Consider the following 18807-nt stretch of genomic DNA (forward strand, 5'->3'; position numbering starts at 1 on the left):
TGCAGAAGCAACTGATTTAATGAGAGTTTCTTGACTGGCATGAGAAAGAAGCTTACTTTTCGAACCCCCTAAATGGCCTAAGACACGATCCTTTATCCCTTTGAATAATAACCTCTTACTTGTTGAGAAATCTGTTGGGAGACCCAAGTAGAAGGAAGGGGTAGCACTATAAGGAACCTTCAAAGACTTGGACAACCATCTACAAATCCGGGGATGGGTGTTAGGACTAAAAGAGATAGAAGACTTTGACAGGTTGATGGATTGGCCACTAGCCCGGCAATAGAGGTCAAGGCAATGCTTCAAGTGGTGGAGCTCGCTTGTATCAACTCTAGAGAATAGTAGGCAATCATCCGCGTAAAGCAAATGAGTAATAGGAGGAGCCCGCCCCTTCACTTTGATGCCATGAATGAGCCCAAGATCCTCAGCATTTGCTAAAATGGAGCTCAAAGCTTGGGCGCAAAGGATGAAGATATAAGGGGCCAAAGGATCTCCTTGACGGATACCCCTAGAAGGAAGGATTCTGCCATGGGGGATGCCATTGATCAACACCTGAAATTGAGCAGCAGAGATACTTTGCATACGCAATTGAATCCACTTAGGACTGGAGCCAAACTTCCTAAGAACTCCTTCAATGAACCCCCATTCCAGACAATCGTAGGCCTTTCGCATATCTAGCTTAATGGCTACAAGTTTCTGCTTACTAGATTTTTTATGCCGAATATAATGAAATAATTCATATGCCATGAAAATGTTTTCAGAAATGGATTAACCGGGAACAAAGGCTGACTGAGGAAAGGCAATTAACCCATCAAGAACAAGCTTTAACCTGTTGGCTAAGACCTTTGAGATGATTCGAAGCGAAACATCACACAGGCTGATGGGGCGATAATGATCCAACGATTCTGGGCAAGAAACTTTAGGGATCAGATAAATGTAAGTAGAATTAAAATCAGCTGAGAGATTACCAGATTCAAAGAAATCGTTAACAAAGTGCTCGATATCAGCCCCAATAATATGCCAAAACTTTTGGGAAAAAATAGGTGGCAGGCCATCCGGACATGGGCTTTTCAGCGGCTCCATACTGAAAATCACCTTTCGAACCTCTCCATCTAGGGGCAGAGCAAAGACTTTCGTTTATGTTAACAGATATATTCGGATGGATCAAATCAAGAACAACGGCAATAGAATCAGCATCACCCGGTTCAGAATTGTAAATACTCTCATAATAGCTCAGAATCTCATTCCTAATATCCTCCTCATCAGAGTTCAACACCTTTCCATCTCTGGCTTTGAGCATCAAGATTCGGTTTCTGGATCTACGCTGAGCTGTAGAAGCATGAAAGAACTTAGTATTTAAATCCCCACAAGACAACCAAAGCTGTCTAACTTTCTGGGCCCAAAACTCCTCCTCTGACTTTAGGCCATTGGCCAGATCCTCTGAAATCTTCTCCTCTAATAGCTCGTTACTCAAAGAGAAAGGCAGGCTTTGAACATGAAGGAGGTCAGCCCTCAACTTCTTAATAAGGGACTGAACATGTCCAAAGGAAGTCCAATTCCACCTACGAAATGTGGGCTCGCAACGACGAATATTGTGACGAAGACGAGAAGAAGTTGACCCTAGGCCACTAGGAAGCCAAGCTCGAAGCAAAGTGGCCTCACAATCTGGATGCTTAAGCCACATGGCTTCAAAACGGAAGGGCCGCTTACCTTTAGGAATATGAGCAGAAGTATGCAACACAACAGGGAGGTGATCTGACCCAATAGAAGAATCAACTGTCACATAAGCATTATCAAAACAACATCTCCAATCGGAATTTGCAAGAGCCCTGTCCAACCGAAGCCTAATATTAGCAAAACCTCTCCTCCTGTTATTCCAAGTAAATAGAGGGCCCTTAGAAGTGAGATCAAGGAGGTCACAATAGTTCATCATAGACTGAAAGGCATCTATATCTCACTGCCCTTTAAGGTTACCTCCCTCTTTCTCGTGCCAACTTAGGATGGAGTTGAAGTCACCAATGCAACTCCAGGGCCCTGAAATGGAATCCTTAAAATCCATTAGTTTATGCACGCAATAGCCCGATTCTCCTTAACAGGGTCCCCGTAAACAAAGGAGATGAACCACTGAGGAAAGCCAAGGAAGCCATCAATAGAACCATGAATCACTCTAGAATCAGCAAAAATAATCTTAAAGGGAATAGAAGAAAGCCACATAATACATAGCCCACCGGATAAGCCAACCGGATCCACAGTATATATATTGTCCATACACAAAGCCCTTTGGAGCCTCTCCACCTTATCTCTCTTCACCTTTGTCTCCATAAGGAATACAATGTCTGGATGGGAAGACTTCACTAGGGCCTTGAGATTGCGAACTGTCAGAGCGGGGCCAATACCTGGACAGTTCCAGTTGAAAATCTTCATTGCAGCCCGTGGAGCTGAGAAGCAAGCTCCACGGGAGTAGACGATAAAAAAGAATCAGCTGTAGAGTCATCAACCTGCTCCAAGCCTTGAGGAGGAGAAGGACGGTGCGACATAGTAGAAGGACCTCTAATTGCATTGGCAAAGGGGTGGAAGCAAGAGCTCTTCTTCCCTATAGAATCTTTCCGGAGGGCCCCACCAGAATGGAACCTGTGCCTTGAAAAATGTGGGGGAACACCAAATTCATCATCATGCAGGGAAGCCTTAGATAGAAGAGGAGGGATAGGTTCTGATATGGAAGAGGGGAAATGGGATTGGGGTTGAGATTGAGGTACGTGATTGGTAGCGAGGCTAAGATGAGAAACAAAAGCATCGGATATAGATTGGTAAGGGGAAGGTAAAATGGGAGGAGAGGTGGTAGGGTTAAGATGGGTATTTTGGTTTGATGGTTGGCCCATTAGGACGGTTAACTCATTGGTCTGGCCCAAAAAAAGAAGGCCCAAATTGGCCTGGTTTAGCTGGGAAGACCTGGGAGGAATGGGACGAAGATGATGAGAAAAGGCTCTCCTCAAATACAGGGCTCCTCTTGAACACAGAGTCAAGCTGAGAAGACTTGGGATCCGCCGAAGGTAGACTGACACGCAATAGTTTCCCTGCAGGAGTGCCTCTACTCAAGTGATTCAGGGGTATGAGTTGTTTACGGTGCGAAAAGGTAGACAAAGATGATCCTTCACATGATGTAGCCGATTTCAGCCGGTCCGCGGGAAGATCGGGACTTGACATAATGGGGGCGTGGCCACGTGAAGATAAGGTCGAGTCCCATCGCTGCTGGGCCCCAGCCTTAGGCCAAGAGGGACTAGCTACCACCTCATCGTCTTCAACTAAGGAGAAGCCGGAGTTCGATTGAGGGAGACGAGGAGCAGGAGAAATCGGGGCAGGCACCGACTCATGATGGGAAGAAGGCTGCCGATTTGCAGAACTTGATGAGTCCGAATCATTAGTTGATCTCGAAAAAAGACAACAAGAGTCTTCAGCCTGCAGGACAGTAATATTGCTGAGGAGGAGAGAATCAGTGGGACCCATCCTAAGCTCGGGGCCAAAAGAGCACTTAGGCAGGTCAAGACATGGGAAATCTTCCACACAGTGGTGCTGAGAGCGATAAGACTTCTCTTTCTCAAAATAAATCAAACAATGATGTTCATCATGTCCTAGAACGCCACAGAAATAACAAAATAGTGGGGGCTTCTCAACTTTAATGGAGATCCAAACCTCTTGCCCACTTCTTTGCCTAAGGGGAAAACCAGCCTTGAGAGGGAGATCAATAAGCAGAGAGACCTGGGTGCGGAGGTAGAGGACCGTCTTGCCCTGAAGAGAGCCTGAGATAATCATAGATTTACGGGGAATTCCGAGCTTGGCCCCAAACTGTAAAGCTAGTTCCCTGTCATAAAGCTCTGGAGGGGTTCCATGAAATTGTATCCAAAACTTCGAATAGGAAAAGTCCAAATGACCAATGATGAGTCCTTCTCTCCACCTCTGAAGTTGCAATCAGTTACCCGACAAAGACCATGGCCCACCCTCAACTACGTTCTTTAACTCCATCTCGTGATCAAAACGGGAAAAAAAAATCTGATTCTCCAAAGGGGTGATTTGAAGGGCATACTTAATGTTCCAGGCCTTTGGAAGGGATTCAGTAATAGCCTGAGTACGAATGAATTTGCCTTCCAGGACTTGGCCCACCAGGGTTAAGCGCCAGTTGTCAAAGCAACGGTCCTCTATATCATCATCGACAAAAAACGTGTCTTCATCGTTGCGTTGGCATCGGACAATGGCCTGTTGGATGTAACCAATTGGAGTATATTACGATTGTTCTCTCCTTCCATTTAAGGGAGGGAAGGGAGGCAGCAATGGAGTGGAAAGAAACAGATGGGAATGACTCAGGCTAAAGCGAGGTGGGGGAGGAGGGAAGAAGAAAAGGGTTTTGAGAGGCTGAGACTTTTCTAATAAGAAGAATGAGGAAAGGCAGAGGGGTCCAGGAACTAAAGAAAAGTAAAGGGCGAAAGTATGAGTTCGTTTAACACTCACCACGGAGGGAGGGCACCGCACACAGCGGCGGGAAACACAACACGCGTGGTGGCGAACAGAAGAAACCACGCGCGGAGGCGGAAAAAGCAGACCCCTTCTTTTTTCTTTAAGTATTAGTATAGAGTTGGCTGTATCAACTGAAACCAGTATCAATACCTGATCAATTCAAATTGATTACCAATATCGTTTTAGGGGTAAAATTGTAAAGAAAATATATCTGTTTTTTCGCATAGTAAAGGCAAAGGTGATCCATCCGCACCGATACGGATTCGTATCGGTGCCGATACTAAATCCTTGGACTGAACCGGCAAGGGCTGAAACTTCCCCCCAGACTGTCCGATTCGTAGTGCAAACACGTCGTAGCTCACCGTCCTTGAAATCTAAATTTCGAAGCTTCCCCGAAAGGTATGGAAAGATAGATGGATACCTCCTTCACATTCCATACCAGGAAGAAAAACGCTACCTCTTCTTCTTCGAATCCAATCTCTGCTCAGAGCTCTCGAATTCGGGAGAAAATATAGTGTAAATTAAATTTTAAAAATCCCACATTGTGGCAGCTTTCGTTGACAATCAGTCGAACCAGAAGAAGAAAGGGCGTCTGCGTCTGAGTCTGAGTCTGAGCCTGAACCTGACTGGCAGAGAAGGGAAGAGAATGCTCGTTATACATTCATTTGATATTTTCGGTACATAGTTAATTAGCAAGCAAATGTTGCTCTCAAACCCTAGCTTCCCTTCGTTTCCTTCCATTTCCTCTTTTCGCAACTCTCGCAAGCTCTCTCTCAATACAACAGTGCGTTGCCAAGCCGCGGACCTACCTCTCGGTGGAGGTACCACCCCTCCTCGTTGGTTCCAAGTTCCTGGAGCAGTTGATGCTCCCAATTCCTCCGGTCTCGCTCAGGATTCGAATGGAACTGTCGCCGATGGTTTGCGAAGAAGCCCAGTTACTAATAATAACACTACCAGAGCGAATGCGAAAGAGAAGCGATGGTCTCGCCACAGGGAGAGCTACCTCGCTGATGATAGCGATGCCCTTCCCCTCCCCATGGCTTATCCCGATTCCTCTCCTGTAACCCCCGAAGAGATCGACCATCGCCTCCGTTGTAATCCCCAATTTCAGGTATTTCGTCATTTCTCTCTCTCCGCTAAATCTATTCTTCCGAAATTACATTTCACTATGTGCGCAATCTTTCTTTCTTTCCCTTTTGTTTTTTAATCGTTACTTAAAAATGGGTTTAGGACTGTAAAGAAGTGGTTTATGAATGGACGGGGAAATGTAGGAGTTGCCAAGGTTCTGGTTTTGTCAGTTATTACAACAAAAGGGGGAAGGAGACTACTTGCAAATGCATCCCTTGCCTTGGAATTGGTACTTATTCTTCTTCCCCTGCTTCTCGTTCAATTCTGTTGTTTATTGTTTTATCGAATGCGTTACATTCTTGTTTCCTTCTCCCCTCCCCTCCCCTCCCCCCTTTTAATGGCTTAAATTACTCTGCCATTTGTCTACTAACCTAGTGACTTGTGGTCAGAAATACTTTGTTTCATTGATTAGCGTGGGTAAGCATTATGTAACGATGCCGATAACCTCCTTTTGTTGATTGAATACGAGCTTGAGGCCTTCAAGAATATGGGCTGGAGTACTATCTTAATGGGACTGAGAGTAACTTGCTTTTGAGGGGACACTTTCTTAATTTCTCTCTATTATTTGTGAAAGAAAAAAAGGATATAAAATAGATATCAATTGTAGTGGATGTGGCACTAATCATCTATGTATACATAGCTTGAAGCCTTGAACTATCTTCTTTGTGCGTTTTGATGTATGAATGCTGAGAAAGATCCCAAACTTGGTCCAAAATGTTTCCCATAGTCGCCTATGAAAGAAAGTTGTCTGCTTGTGAAACTGATATAACTAATTGTTAAATCAGATGTTATTATGTAGTCATTATTGAACTAACTGAACTAAAAGGATCAGATGAGAAAGAACAGGGACATTAGTCTGGATTCATAGGGTGTGGGCTGCTACCGTAACTAAGCAAAGGAAACTTTCAAGTAACAGATGTTGGTGAGGGACACAGAGGTCATTGGAATGGGAAAACAGGAGCCCTTCAGGGAAGTAAAGAGAGTAAATGGATTGGCAAAGACCTAGGTTACAATGTCCGCTTGCTGGCACTCTGGCCCAAGGCTTAGAGGCATCGACTTACTTCCCTTGGATTTTATCTTAGGCCGTGTAGGTTTCTTCTGACATCCTACTCCCCAGTGATCATTGATTTGATAGTGTAATATGGATATTACATGTAATATATTTGTTGATTGTATGTAAGGATGAGCCATGCGGTTATTTCTGAGGTTACCAGCAAAGGATCCTGTGACAGGTGATCTGCCGAACACCATGTACATTCTTTCATAGGTGGAAGGGGAAAGGACGGCTCTCCTTGATGCAGTTGCATTAGACATTAATCTTGAATGGAAGCCTATGTGTGAGCTTGGGAGGCCCACAAGGTGCTCGTGGCAATCCAATGGGCTGAAATTGACCTTTTGCTAGTTGTATTATAGGATAGGGGCCTTTATTTATTTATTTTTGGATTCACTGTAGTGGGCTTAAATGTAAAGTTAGTACATGAGATTAGTACTTAAGTTATTTTTTTGAGCATTTGGGTTAGATTAGGATAATTAATAGTTAAATAGAGTTCTATTTACAGTCTATTTACCTTTTAGGAATTTTAGAAGGTCTTTATATATGTAATACACCCCATCAATTGGAGATGATTTGAGTGAAGAATATGAGTTTTTTAAAGGAGTTTTGGAGCTGTTGAGCTTGGCAAATGGTGTTAGTATCCCACACCTGATTTCCTTCCTTCTCTTCTCTCTCCTCCATTGGTTACAAGGTAGTTTCTAAAGTTCTGCTCTATTCATATTCTGTTTGCTATTTTAAATTCTGTTTCAAGTTCTAGTTACAGTTTTGTTTTCAATATCTAATCATTCCAATCAAATTCTAAAATCCTACTGTAACTAAAATTCTTCAAATCTGAGATTTCTGAACCTTTTTTTCCCCCCGGATTTCTTGACTGAATAGCTGCTTAATTCCTGTAACTGAATTCTGTTTTAGAATTCTGCAGCTTTTCAGCTTTCCTATTCTCAGTAGGATTATGTCGTGTCTCTGAATTTTCCATCAAATTTATGTCATCTTTTATGGACCTGTTTTCCTGACTGATTAATCTACCAATTTTTTTTGCATATCATTTTTTCCCCCTAATTTGTTTTGTATGGATCCATGTAGCCGACCTCATTAAGTTGAGATAAGGCTGGGTTTTTTGTTTATTGTTGTATCAAATTTTGTTTTGATTGAATTGATCAATTTTCTATTGTAGATGGTCCCTATTCCTCTAACTGTGATCATGTTGCAAGCCAAATCATCCACTGGAATACCTGATTTTGAGATTAGCACTGCATTACTCCCTTTCTGCATTAGAGGGTTGAATGCTACACTAATGGTCTTGGTTGCTGGTGGGAATTGCCCATTGAAATTGTGCCATGGAAACCATCTGAGGTTGTTAGCATACCATATCAGGAGGTTCCCAGTTGGTCTTGTCTTGGTGTCTTCTGGGCCATGTGCTGATTACCTTTTGTTTGAAAGGGTTGCAACTGAAAGGTATGGCAACCATAGTAAACTTTTTTTGCCAAGCTTTTGATTGTCTGGTATCGTATAGTCATACGATTGTGCTGATACATGAATAGGTCACTCTCTCTCTCTCTCTCACCTCCTAAATGTGTTTTGAAAATTCAAGGGGAGCCTTCAGCATGGTTTAATACAATTTCTAGGAACACTGTTTTGGGTAAGTTCCCCCCCCCCCCCCGGCGTCCCCTGGTGGTGCATGTGGAGTTTCTTCATTCTTGTCTGTAAGATTCTCATGACATTGTCAGAGTTAACCCACCGACAACTTTGCTTAACATAGGTTTGATCAATTATCTTTCAAGAGATGTTACTTGCGGTCTTCAAGAGGAGTTAACTCCTGGCTGATTAGCCACTTAGCCACCAGAAAGCAAGGAATTGATGCAAGTTTAATCAAAGCAATTGTATTTGTCACCTTTGTAAGTGTATCTACCACAATTCCCAAGAGCTGTAAAATAATGTAGTAGAAGAAGAATGAATAGGGAAAATAAAAAAAGCATGAAGAAACCTCTCTCGGGTCCATAACCAGTGCATTCTCCCTGCTTTTGCAGGGTCCCTCAAGGGGTGGACTAGTTGGTCATAACCTTTGGAGTTATTGCATGAAATGGCTGCCCTTAGAATTTGAACCTGAATCTTCATGCTGGAAGCCCAAGTTTTCACCATCTGTCCAAGTGATGGCTCCCAAGTTTAATGAAAGTGCTTCTTAATTATTGAATGAGAAGAGATAGAGACAAGATGGGCTTCTTAATAGAGACAAGATGGGCTTCTTTCCCTGAAAATAAATTTGGAACACGAAAATTTTAATTTTCTGGGTCAAAACCCATTAGGAAATAGTCTTGCTTAGTGTAAGTATTCAAGGAAGGAGTTTATGGAAGATCAATGGGTTAATTTAGGGTTTGCAACCATTGATGAAGAATGGTTGTATCTTGCAACAGTATAAGGTTAAAAACTTGGAATGTAGAAAGCAACCCTGGGAGGCAGACTTTATTGGTCAATGAAGTACATCAGATTTCCTTGAAGATTGAGTTACAAATCAAGGAACTTGGACTTGGGGTAAATATGCCACTGGTTTGCGTGTTTTCCTCTAGTGCCCTTTGTGGTTGTCTGGACAGTGAAGGTAAGGGAAAGTTAACTAGGAGACTGAGGGAAAGGAAGTGAAGTGAAGGAAAATCAATGCTTTCCTGTACTTTCCCAATGTTATTTAGCTTGGGAAATGGAGTTAGGAAAACTAGTGGAGCTGATAACATAGTGTAACAGTCTGGCCATATCCTACTTGTTATGTGTTCTGTTGGATAAAAGACTCCAATCGGCAATTGTTGCTGATTACACATAGATTGGTGTTCTAGATGTATTGGGAGATTTCAGTCCTTGAATAAGACACCTCGGCCTCCTTTTGAAACTCTAGTGCAAATTGCTAGCCTTGCTTCTATATTAATTGTGTTGGTGTCTATACTGTATTCTAGGTTGAGAGAGTGGCAAGATACTGATGTAAGTTAGGATTATCCTACTATGGCACAGCCAGCTAATGAGAAAAAGGTGTTACTGTCGTAAGTAGAAATCCATTGGGATGAATTTGGATGAACAAATTCTAGTTTTTCTCTTTTTACATTCGTGTATTATTTCATATTTTCCCCAATTTTCTGATGGTTTTCCTTCAGAATCCTATGCTTCAATGATTTTGAAATTGATTGTATGTTTAAGGGAGCAAGGAGCCAACACCAAGATGAAGGTGGGCAGCCTTTCTCATTCTGTCATCATCCCAACCTTTGAATGAGAGGATTTAATTGTGGCTGTTGTTTCCTACATATGTGTCAATCCCTTTGTAGGCCGTTCCTCCAATTGTCATGGCATCCTCTCTGCTGAAACGCCTGTCATTGGCTCTGAGACCCATTCAACAATTATACCCAGCTTCAGCACTTGTCCATCTCTCTTATTCTTCTAGTCCAGCAGGTTTGCTGGAAAGTGAAACCTGAAACCCCAATGAACTTAACTAACTCATGCAGCTGAAACTTGAACCCACAATACCCTTAATCCCATTTTGATTGTCAGCAGTAGTTGCTTCTGCTATGCGATGAACACTGTTGGCAGTTTCTGCCACTGTGAGCATGCTTCTCTTGTTGGTTGCTTCAGGACATGGTGAGATGATAACTTACTTTGGAATGGATGGTTGGGCTGATTAGAGAGTGGAAGGGCTGTGCGCTATGCCAGTGCTGGTTATCTTGTCCTGAATTCATCTGAAAAGAAAAAAAAATGGAGGAGAAAAAATTGCCAAAACCTACACTTGAGAAGGCTGCACAAGGTGTCATAGCAGCATGAGTAGACTCATGCATTTGTTTCTAGGTGGATTCCTTCAGTTGGATCTTGTTCCTGTGGGAAAGGTCAAGTAGGCTGAACCACTTATCCTTCTATTGACCTCAAAAGGTTGAGTTGCCATTCTCTATGTTATATGATATTGTGCAAGAAATTGAGCGTGCTATCAATTTATCATTGTAATTGAAAGCCAAAATCTTGGGTTGACTTCTATGATCATACATTGATAACCAACCCCTATTGGTATTCACCTAGATGACCTTTAGCATGTAATGGATGATCCAAACCTTAGATTAGATTAGGATCTTTTGGGAGATTAAGGGGGTTAGAGATTATCATATGCTGCCATGTTACAGGACGAATTCAGAAGAGTGAAAAATTAGGTACGTATTGAAATTCTTGGGTGGCTCATTGAAGGCTTGTCAGTTGACATGAGTCAATCTATTGTTCTGTAATCTACAAATCACTGTTTCAGCCTGAGCTGTTGGATTATTTTGTAGTCTTTTTTTTAAGTCCTCTTAAAAGCTTAGGTATTATGAGAGATGTCAACATTTTGGCTTTCTTTTATTGCACTGGTTTTTACTACCATCAGATGCTGATCAGTGGTGGTACAGTGTCGAGTCTACTATTATGCTGTGTTTGCTTTCCTGGGAAGATGTCTGGAAAGGGATTGCAAGGGAAAGAAAAAGTGAAAGGGGGGGGGGGGTTTCCTTTGCAATGTTGTTTGGTGTTCATGGAAAGACCTTCATTGACCTTCATTTCTTAGTTGTGTCCCCCCTTTTATGGCATAGTTGTCATGGCGTTGCCAAGGCGGCAATTTGGCGTCCTGGCGGAAAAAGAAGTTCATGGCAGTGCTACGATTTGCGTGACTCACAAATGGCGGTCGCCACGGCACCGCCATGGATGCCAGGTCATGCCTGATTCACTAGGCGGTCAATTTTTTTGTAAAATGCAGGGTGATTTTGATAGGGCTATGTTGATTTTTGATGATTTGATGTTGCTTAATGTTGGTTTTATATGTTATAGGGTATATATTGTAGGCTTGTAGCATGCTAAATAACTTTAGAGAATAGGGGAAATAAAAAAGTAGCATACTAAATTACTTTAGAAAATAGGGAAAATAAAAAATGACACATGGGCGATTTGACCGCCATGGCAACGCCATAATGGGCGATTCATCGCCAAATCGATTAACCACCCCTCCACCGCCTTAGATTGATTTGACGTTGTGACAACTATGTTTTATGGTAAACATTTTGGCAGATGAACTTACCCAAAGCATGGTTTTCCCTCAGAGGACAACAAAATGCACATTCTACAATTTTTGGAAACAGTTTTCCCTTCTCAACTTCGCAGGAGAGCAACTTAACACAATTTATTGAAATTCTCTTTCAAGAATACTCCCATTGTATTGGGTAAAGAGGTTAACAATGAGTGGGCATAAGCGTATAAGTGGTCTGTAGCACAAATTCAACTGTTACTGTAATGCAGAGGTCCCCACAATGGGAGCATTCCCACTGGAAAATGAGACTAGGTGCTGACCTAAGTTGCTGGATATTTTTAAAGAGAGGTGATGGATTGGAAAATAAATCACTTACCGGATGTGGGGATCCATGCCCTCCTTCCCACCATAAAATAAGTTTTTCACCCTCCTGGTTCAGTTTCACCGGCTGACCACTGTATTCAAATTTGATTTGACCCATTTGCGTGCCTGCTTTACCATTTATACTGGATACTGTTTGTTTCTTTGTGACACGGAATGACATGGATGGATTAATTCTTTATTTAATTCAATTGCCACTTTGGATTTTGTTCTAGATATTTATTACAATGAATAGTTGTTTTTTATCTTTTGGTGCTGCAACCTCCATCACTGATATAGGATATTACTAATTAATATGGAATTATTTCTTTCCATGTCCCCCCAACATGGATTACCCACTGTATGCACTTTGTTTAATGAATGCAGGTTATGTTCAGAAAATTACAGCTCGCAAGGACATTGAAGTAATGGAGGACTTGGATAATGGAAAGCCTCCCTGACTTGCACATGCATAGTTCTTATCTTGTGATTTTTTGTTTCAATTCTGATGAGCTCCCAATGTTTTTTTTTTATCTTCTTCTTTGTAATGCAATTTGCTCTTTACTCCGAGTATATATTTTACTACATACCGATAATGAAGAGGAATTTCCATCTCAAGGAGGAAGGAAGTAAGATAAGGCTGTGTGCATATTCCCTCTTTATTATAGCAAGAATATCTCCCCACAGGTATCTTTCACCAAAAAATACTTTACTCGGATTATATTCTTTCCTTTGCTTATCTGCAATATTTTCCTCTCCTTTTGCCTTTTCCCCCCACCCCCCACCGTTTCTTCACTTGTGGTCATGCCTTTGGAATCTTTTGCTTTTAGTTGTACCGAAGTGACCGAGGAATGAAGGAATAGGAATACTGGATTTGGAATTGCATTATCTTCCTAATTTTAGGATGGAATCTCTAGGCTCATTTGCTTAGTATTTAAAGGGAAGTGTACAAGTTTGCTAAATCATAGTCATCTTGAATTTTCACTCCCTATCATCTACAGCTCCATTAGCATGTCAAGAATAAGCTTCCTTGATTTTCAATATGGCCTTTCGAAGAGGTTGCTACCAAAAGCTAACCGGTTGGGGTCCGTAAACTCCAGGCAATATTCTGGGTTGTCACGTGGTTTCCAGCCGAATGTCAATGAGATGAAGCGAGTTTTCGACAAGTTTGATTCCAATGAGGATGGGAAGATTTCTTTCGAGGAATATTGCTCACTTTTGAAGGCACTGGGGAAGCCTCATGTGGATCGTGAAGTGGAGAAGATATTTCAGGTTGCTGATTTGGACGGAGATGGGTTCATTGATTTCAAAGAATTCATGGATGTTCAACAGAAGGGAGGTGGGATACGGACGATGGACATACGCAATGCGTTTCATATGTTTGATTTAGATGGGAATGGGAAGATAAGCGTAGAGGAAGTACAGGAGATGCTGAGGAGGTTGGGGGAAAGCTGTAGCCACAAGGATTGCATGGAAATGGTGAGAGGAGTTGACACAAATGGTGATGGCTTTATTGACATGGATGAGTTCATTAACATGATGACCAATTCCCTGACCCCAACTTGAAATGAGCATTTGGCTGTTATGACTTTCCTTGTATATAGGTTTCTAATTAAACCTATTACCTCAATATATTGCTTATAGTATGTGTGTGCTTGCAATTTTTTTGGGTAGATAGTTTGAAAGGAACAAACCCATATTAGTGTTTCTTTGCCTAAAGAAGAAGAGAACTCATATTAGTTTGGCTCTTGTTGCTTTTAGTTTTAACACAATATTACTGGTTTGCAGCCTAGTATTGTTGGAATTCTTTGTTGATGCCTCCATGCCAGTCCATGGATTGGAAATAACATTGGACCAAACATTCCAACCAAACAAACATGATCCTAAGAAGTTGGTTTCTTCAGACATGGAATTCGGTAGCTTGCCATCAACCTCTCCCCCTCTCCACCTTGATAATATTGGTTCCAAATTGGAACCTAGACCAGGGAATTAGGTATCAGAGTTTTGCCTTGTGCTAAAGAAAGCCAGATGTATGTAATGGCGGCAATTTCCCCTGATTACCTGCCTTACCTGACTCCGGTGGGAGAGGTAAGGAAACCTTACCCATTTAGCTAAACGCGAGGGTAGAGGTAGACAGGGTTTACCATCGCTTACGGGCGGTGTACGGGTGACAAACCTCTATCCTCCCTGTTGATCTGTTCAGGCATCTAAATGGGCAGATTGGAGATTTGTGGGCTTTAGGAGAACTCATAGCCCATGAATCCATAACCAACAGCCCAACCCCTTAGCATGGCCCATTTCAACTTAGTAATACAAAACAATAATTAAAAAAAGAGCAAGCGTTTCCTATCCGATGGTGGTGGTGGACTAATGCACTATTTGACAACGTTCTCTTTCTGTCGTTTTTGCGTTTTTTTGTTCCCATAAATGGAGAAACGGCCTAAATAGCGTTTGATAAAGTCATTCTGTTTCTCTTGTTTTTAGAAATATAAATCAAAATTTATATCAATTTCTATTCCTAGAAACGCAAGTGACGAAACAAGTCATACATGTTTCGTTTTAGAAACGACTTTGGACAACAACCATTGTAAAAAGCCCTATAAAAATTTTGATGTTCCCAAAAGCTGTGAAAGAAAAGCCAATGAAGGCCATCTTCTTTTGCAGGGGAAAGGACGATCGTCATCCACCACTGAAGGCCGCCTTGCTTCTTCCCCTTTCACTCCAATCCATCTTTGAGCTTGGTAAAAAACGATTCAATAAACATGTTTATCAAACACCCAAAAATCTGTTTCTATTCCCAGAAACGAGAAAAGTTCTACTGTTTCTAGATACAGAAACGGTAGGAACGTTGTCAAACGGTGCCTAAGTTAGCAGGGGAGAGGCAATGAGGGGCAACATAACGGTTTTGCAAATAAGGAGATAGAGAGGTCATTTTATCTAAGGAATAGAGACAGAGAGGAGGTGTCTTTAAATACTTTCCATCCAGGGGCCAATAAAATTTATCTGTTAAAAAAAAAAAAGAACGCATCAGGTTCTCATACGAGAAAATCCTTTTCATGGATTCCATATGTGTGGATGAGATCGTACGAGAATTTGATCCACTCTTAAAAAAACATAGGGAATTGAATCTCTAATGGGGATTCTAAGGGTAGGGCTTATTTTTTTCTAGTTCTTGTCCGTTGCAAACTCTAGACGTCACCGTCATCATACCTACCACACGAACACTAGGATAGCCTAATGGTGGCAGCTTCGGCTTGAAGAACTGGCGTCTAAGGGAGGAGGTTGAACGATTAAACCTTGTCATATGCTTAGTGTGTGTGGGTGTGTATGTATATATAGGAGTAGGTGGCCATTGGCCCTACTAGCACCCAGTAGTGGCGTTTAATAGAATAGAGTAACAAAAAAAAAAAAAAATTATCAGCCATCGTCATCATCATTGTTAAAAAAGTAAATTACTTGTTAGTCTAGCCCATAGTTTTGGTACTTCTGCTAGGTATTTTAAGCTCTGATCAACGTCAGGTAGTAAGATAGAGAGCATAAATAATATTGTACTTTTTAGATTTTTTAAAGTTTTTTATTTTCCATGACAAAGAAAAAAAAACAGTGTGTTTAATTTATTTTGAAAGTAAATATGTACCGGATACAAATGTCAAATTTTCAATATATAAGTGAAAATTTTTAATTACCTATTACCCAATCTTTATCATTGGAAAAAGTTTTTCTGTAGTGTGGGGTGAAGGAAAAGTATATCCATTTAGGATTATAAATGCTTTGCCCCTTAGTCAATAATAACCTATTACTGTTCACTAATACCCTCTGCACACTATTTGAAGGATATGATTTGGAAGATGAGAAAGACCTAAGGTATGATCAGTACGTTGATCAGGTAGATTAGATTGTAAAAATATCATTACTAGCTACTATATTATAGTTCACAAGTGAAGCATATATGATTAAACTGTTAGATCTCCCTATGCGTTCGAGTCCAAAACCCTATTGAGGAAATCACATAGGAAAAATAAGAACATAAAACTAATAAAGTTATGGAGGATCGATTTGTACCTTTCACCTAGTATGCTGAAGATGATTGATGTTGGTTACTTCTCTTGGCTTGGCTATGGATCTTCTACAACCCCTTAAACTTCTTTGGTTCTCTCACTTTAGTGGTAAAGTGGGGAGGAGTGAATAATGGCTGTAAGGATCCAAAACCCAGTATTTATAATACTGTCTTGCACTCAAAACCCTAATCCATAATGGGTTGGGTTAGCATATCCCTAAACTTGAGAGTGAACCGAACCGGTTCATGCAACTCAATTCACACCCATTTAGTCAACCCGAATAATTAATTTAGCCCATAAATCCAACAATCTCCTACTTGGGCTACATTAATTATAAAAATGTTTTTAAATTGGTATGGCCATAGAATCTCATTACATTAACCACTCTTACTATGATTCAGTTAAAAAATCATTCACATCGAACAACAGCAGGCATACAACTTTCTGTCATTATAAACATAAGTAAGTTTCTGAACACGAATCTCTGTGGGATACTAATTACACTATTGTCATTCCATGTAGGTCCTTAACTGTGATATTAACCTTCACTATGACAATTCACCTTTGATCTGTGATTAATATCTAATTGTGGTTTTCCTCCTATAAATTGTGGCAAATATTGCCTTTGAATTGTGACAAATACTGTTTTAAAATATGGTAAACATTACCTTTTGAACTGTGGCAAAATATTGCCTATAACTAAGACAATTACTATCTATAAAAATATTCTCAAATGAAACCATAAACCAAATAATAAAAGAAATAACTATGCATAATGTAAATGCTAAAACTTAACCATAATTCATCAAACTATGCCCTAAAACATACGAGCTAAGGTTCAAAACATAAATAAATACTAAACAAAATCAAAGCTCCCACTAACCAAGCATTTCAAATAATTGTATATAAAGAAATCTTAACTACTGGTGATCAGTCTACCTCTCCCTTTCTTAACATCATCCTGCTTATCAACCCCAGAATTCTTCCTCTTCTCTAACCATTTCTTGAAAATAAAGCAGTCCCTCTTCACATGTCATTTCTTATGGCACCAGAAATATTCTACATTGTTGGTCTTCTCTTCATCCTGAACCTCTTGAGATGTGTCAAGTTCTTGAGAGCTATTAGTCCTGTCATATGGCTTGAAGCTTCCTTTGTTGGAAAAATTCTTGTTCCTTTTGCTTGGTTCACCAGAAATTCCCTTGTGGAAAGTTGCATGTGCATTCTCAAACCTGATTTGTTTCAATTTTTCTTCCTTTTGAGTGCAAATGGAAATAAGCTCATTTAAGCTCCAATCATTCTTCAGTGCAATGTAGGTAGACTGGATAACCTTATACTAACTAGGGAGGGTATTCAGTACAATGTGTACAATATATTCTTCATCGATCTGTATTCCAAGATCCTTAAGTTTACCAGCATCAGTAGCTACACCAAAAATGCATTCTCTAACACTTCCATATCCATCATACTTTATATTCATTAGTATGATCATCAATGTGGTTTTTCTCAGCTTTCTTGTTGTGTTAAAACCTAACTTTAATAACATTCAGGAATTCTTTTACAGTGTCTTTGATCTCTATGTTCCCAAGTATAATTTCAGGAACTGACTTTTTCAAAACCAGTATGCACTTTCTGTTTGCTTTAGTCTATTTCTTAAACTTGATCCTTTCAGCACTTCTGTTCGAGTCTGTGAGAGGCTCAGGTTTAGGCTCCCTAAGTGCCACGTCTAAGTTAAGAAGACCTAAATGCAATTTTAATTCCTCTACCCACTTTTGATAGTTGTTACCAGTGAGCATTAGGATGGAAGATACATAACTTGAGGGAATGGTTATCCTACTACAGCAGTAATAACAACACAATACATGCCAGATTTCAAAATATAAATCATAATATAAAAACATGTAATACTATCAATATATTTAAAATAAGAGTTACAACTAAAACTTTATCCCTATCCTTTGGGACAGTAATCAACTGATGCTATTATATTCTTCTTTTAACTGTGAAAACAACGCTAACTTCAGAATTCAATCACCATTGGGCAAAAAAATTCCTAATTCAATGTCTCTTTCTGAATTATGGATAATTATCTTTAAACCTTGATGACATAACCTTTGAAAAAGTATCACCTTTACTGTTGGGGAAGATACAATCGAACTGAATGTACCATTTTGGTGGGTTTCACTCAATTCTATCATATCTTTTTCATTGAAAATGTATATCTTTATGTTCAAAACATACATATAAATATGTCACTAGGACAACAATAATCATACAAAAGTTACAACCGCAATTACATTCCTATTCTTTGGGCTAAGAATGCACTGGTCCTCTTGTAAATCCATATTTACTGTGAAAAGAACAATAAATTTTAAAATTTCTTTATTTTTGGGCTTAGGAACCTTTAAGTTACTGTCATTTTCTTAACTTTGGTGACATCACCTTTGGGCAAATGTCACCTACATTGCTGCCCTGTGGAATACCATGGAATAATAAGATGCACCACTTTGGTGGATTATACCTCAACCTTTCATGGTTTCTTAAAAAATTACTTTGCAGCTAAGAATGAGCGAAAACTTACACCCTTTTTCATATTAACATATCTCAATTTAAAAACATTTCCCAATTTCATGGTAATCAATAACATATACATTTTTTAAAGCATTGATTTAGGCCTTCTTGTTTCAATGATTAAA

General features: G+C 40.3%; 2 protein-coding genes across 2 annotated transcripts; both read left to right on the forward strand.

The window, feature by feature from the left end:
• Nucleotides 1-4834: 4834 nt before the first annotated feature.
• Nucleotides 4835-12674, forward strand: LOC122086402 (protein disulfide-isomerase SCO2). The gene is made up of 3 exons (XM_042655184.1): nt 4835-5617; nt 5737-5863; nt 12444-12674. The coding sequence occupies exons 1-3, from the start codon at nt 5207-5209 to the stop codon at nt 12515-12517; spliced, it is 612 nt and encodes a 203-aa protein (XP_042511118.1). The 5' UTR covers nt 4835-5206; the 3' UTR covers nt 12518-12674.
• LOC122086392 (calmodulin-like protein 30) lies at nt 12565-13803 on the forward strand. The gene is made up of 2 exons (XM_042655175.1): nt 12565-12743; nt 13058-13803. Exons 1-2 carry the CDS (start codon nt 12565-12567, stop codon nt 13620-13622), a joined length of 744 nt encoding a protein of 247 aa, XP_042511109.1. The 3' UTR covers nt 13623-13803.
• The last annotated feature ends 5004 nt before the right edge of the window (nt 13804-18807 follow it).

This window comes from Macadamia integrifolia, chromosome 1 (genome assembly GCF_013358625.1).
Source record: "Macadamia integrifolia cultivar HAES 741 chromosome 1, SCU_Mint_v3, whole genome shotgun sequence".
Classification (NCBI taxonomy): domain Eukaryota; kingdom Viridiplantae; phylum Streptophyta; class Magnoliopsida; order Proteales; family Proteaceae; genus Macadamia; species Macadamia integrifolia.

Excerpts from the sequence above, each read along its gene's own strand:
- LOC122086402 (XM_042655184.1), top strand. The coding sequence starts at position 5,207 with ATGTTGCTCTCAAACCCTAGCTTCCCTTCGTTTCCTTCCATTTCCTCT. Across the intron at positions 5,618-5,736 it reads GTTGTAATCCCCAATTTCAG|GACTGTAAAGAAGTGGTTTA; the intron begins GTATTTCGTCAT and ends AAATGGGTTTAG. Across the intron at positions 5,864-12,443 it reads CATCCCTTGCCTTGGAATTG|GTTATGTTCAGAAAATTACA; the intron begins GTACTTATTCTT and ends TAATGAATGCAG.
- LOC122086392 (XM_042655175.1), top strand. The coding sequence starts at position 12,565 with ATGAGCTCCCAATGTTTTTTTTTTATCTTCTTCTTTGTAATGCAATTT. Across the intron at positions 12,744-13,057 it reads GCAAGAATATCTCCCCACAG|CTCCATTAGCATGTCAAGAA; the intron begins GTATCTTTCACC and ends TATCATCTACAG.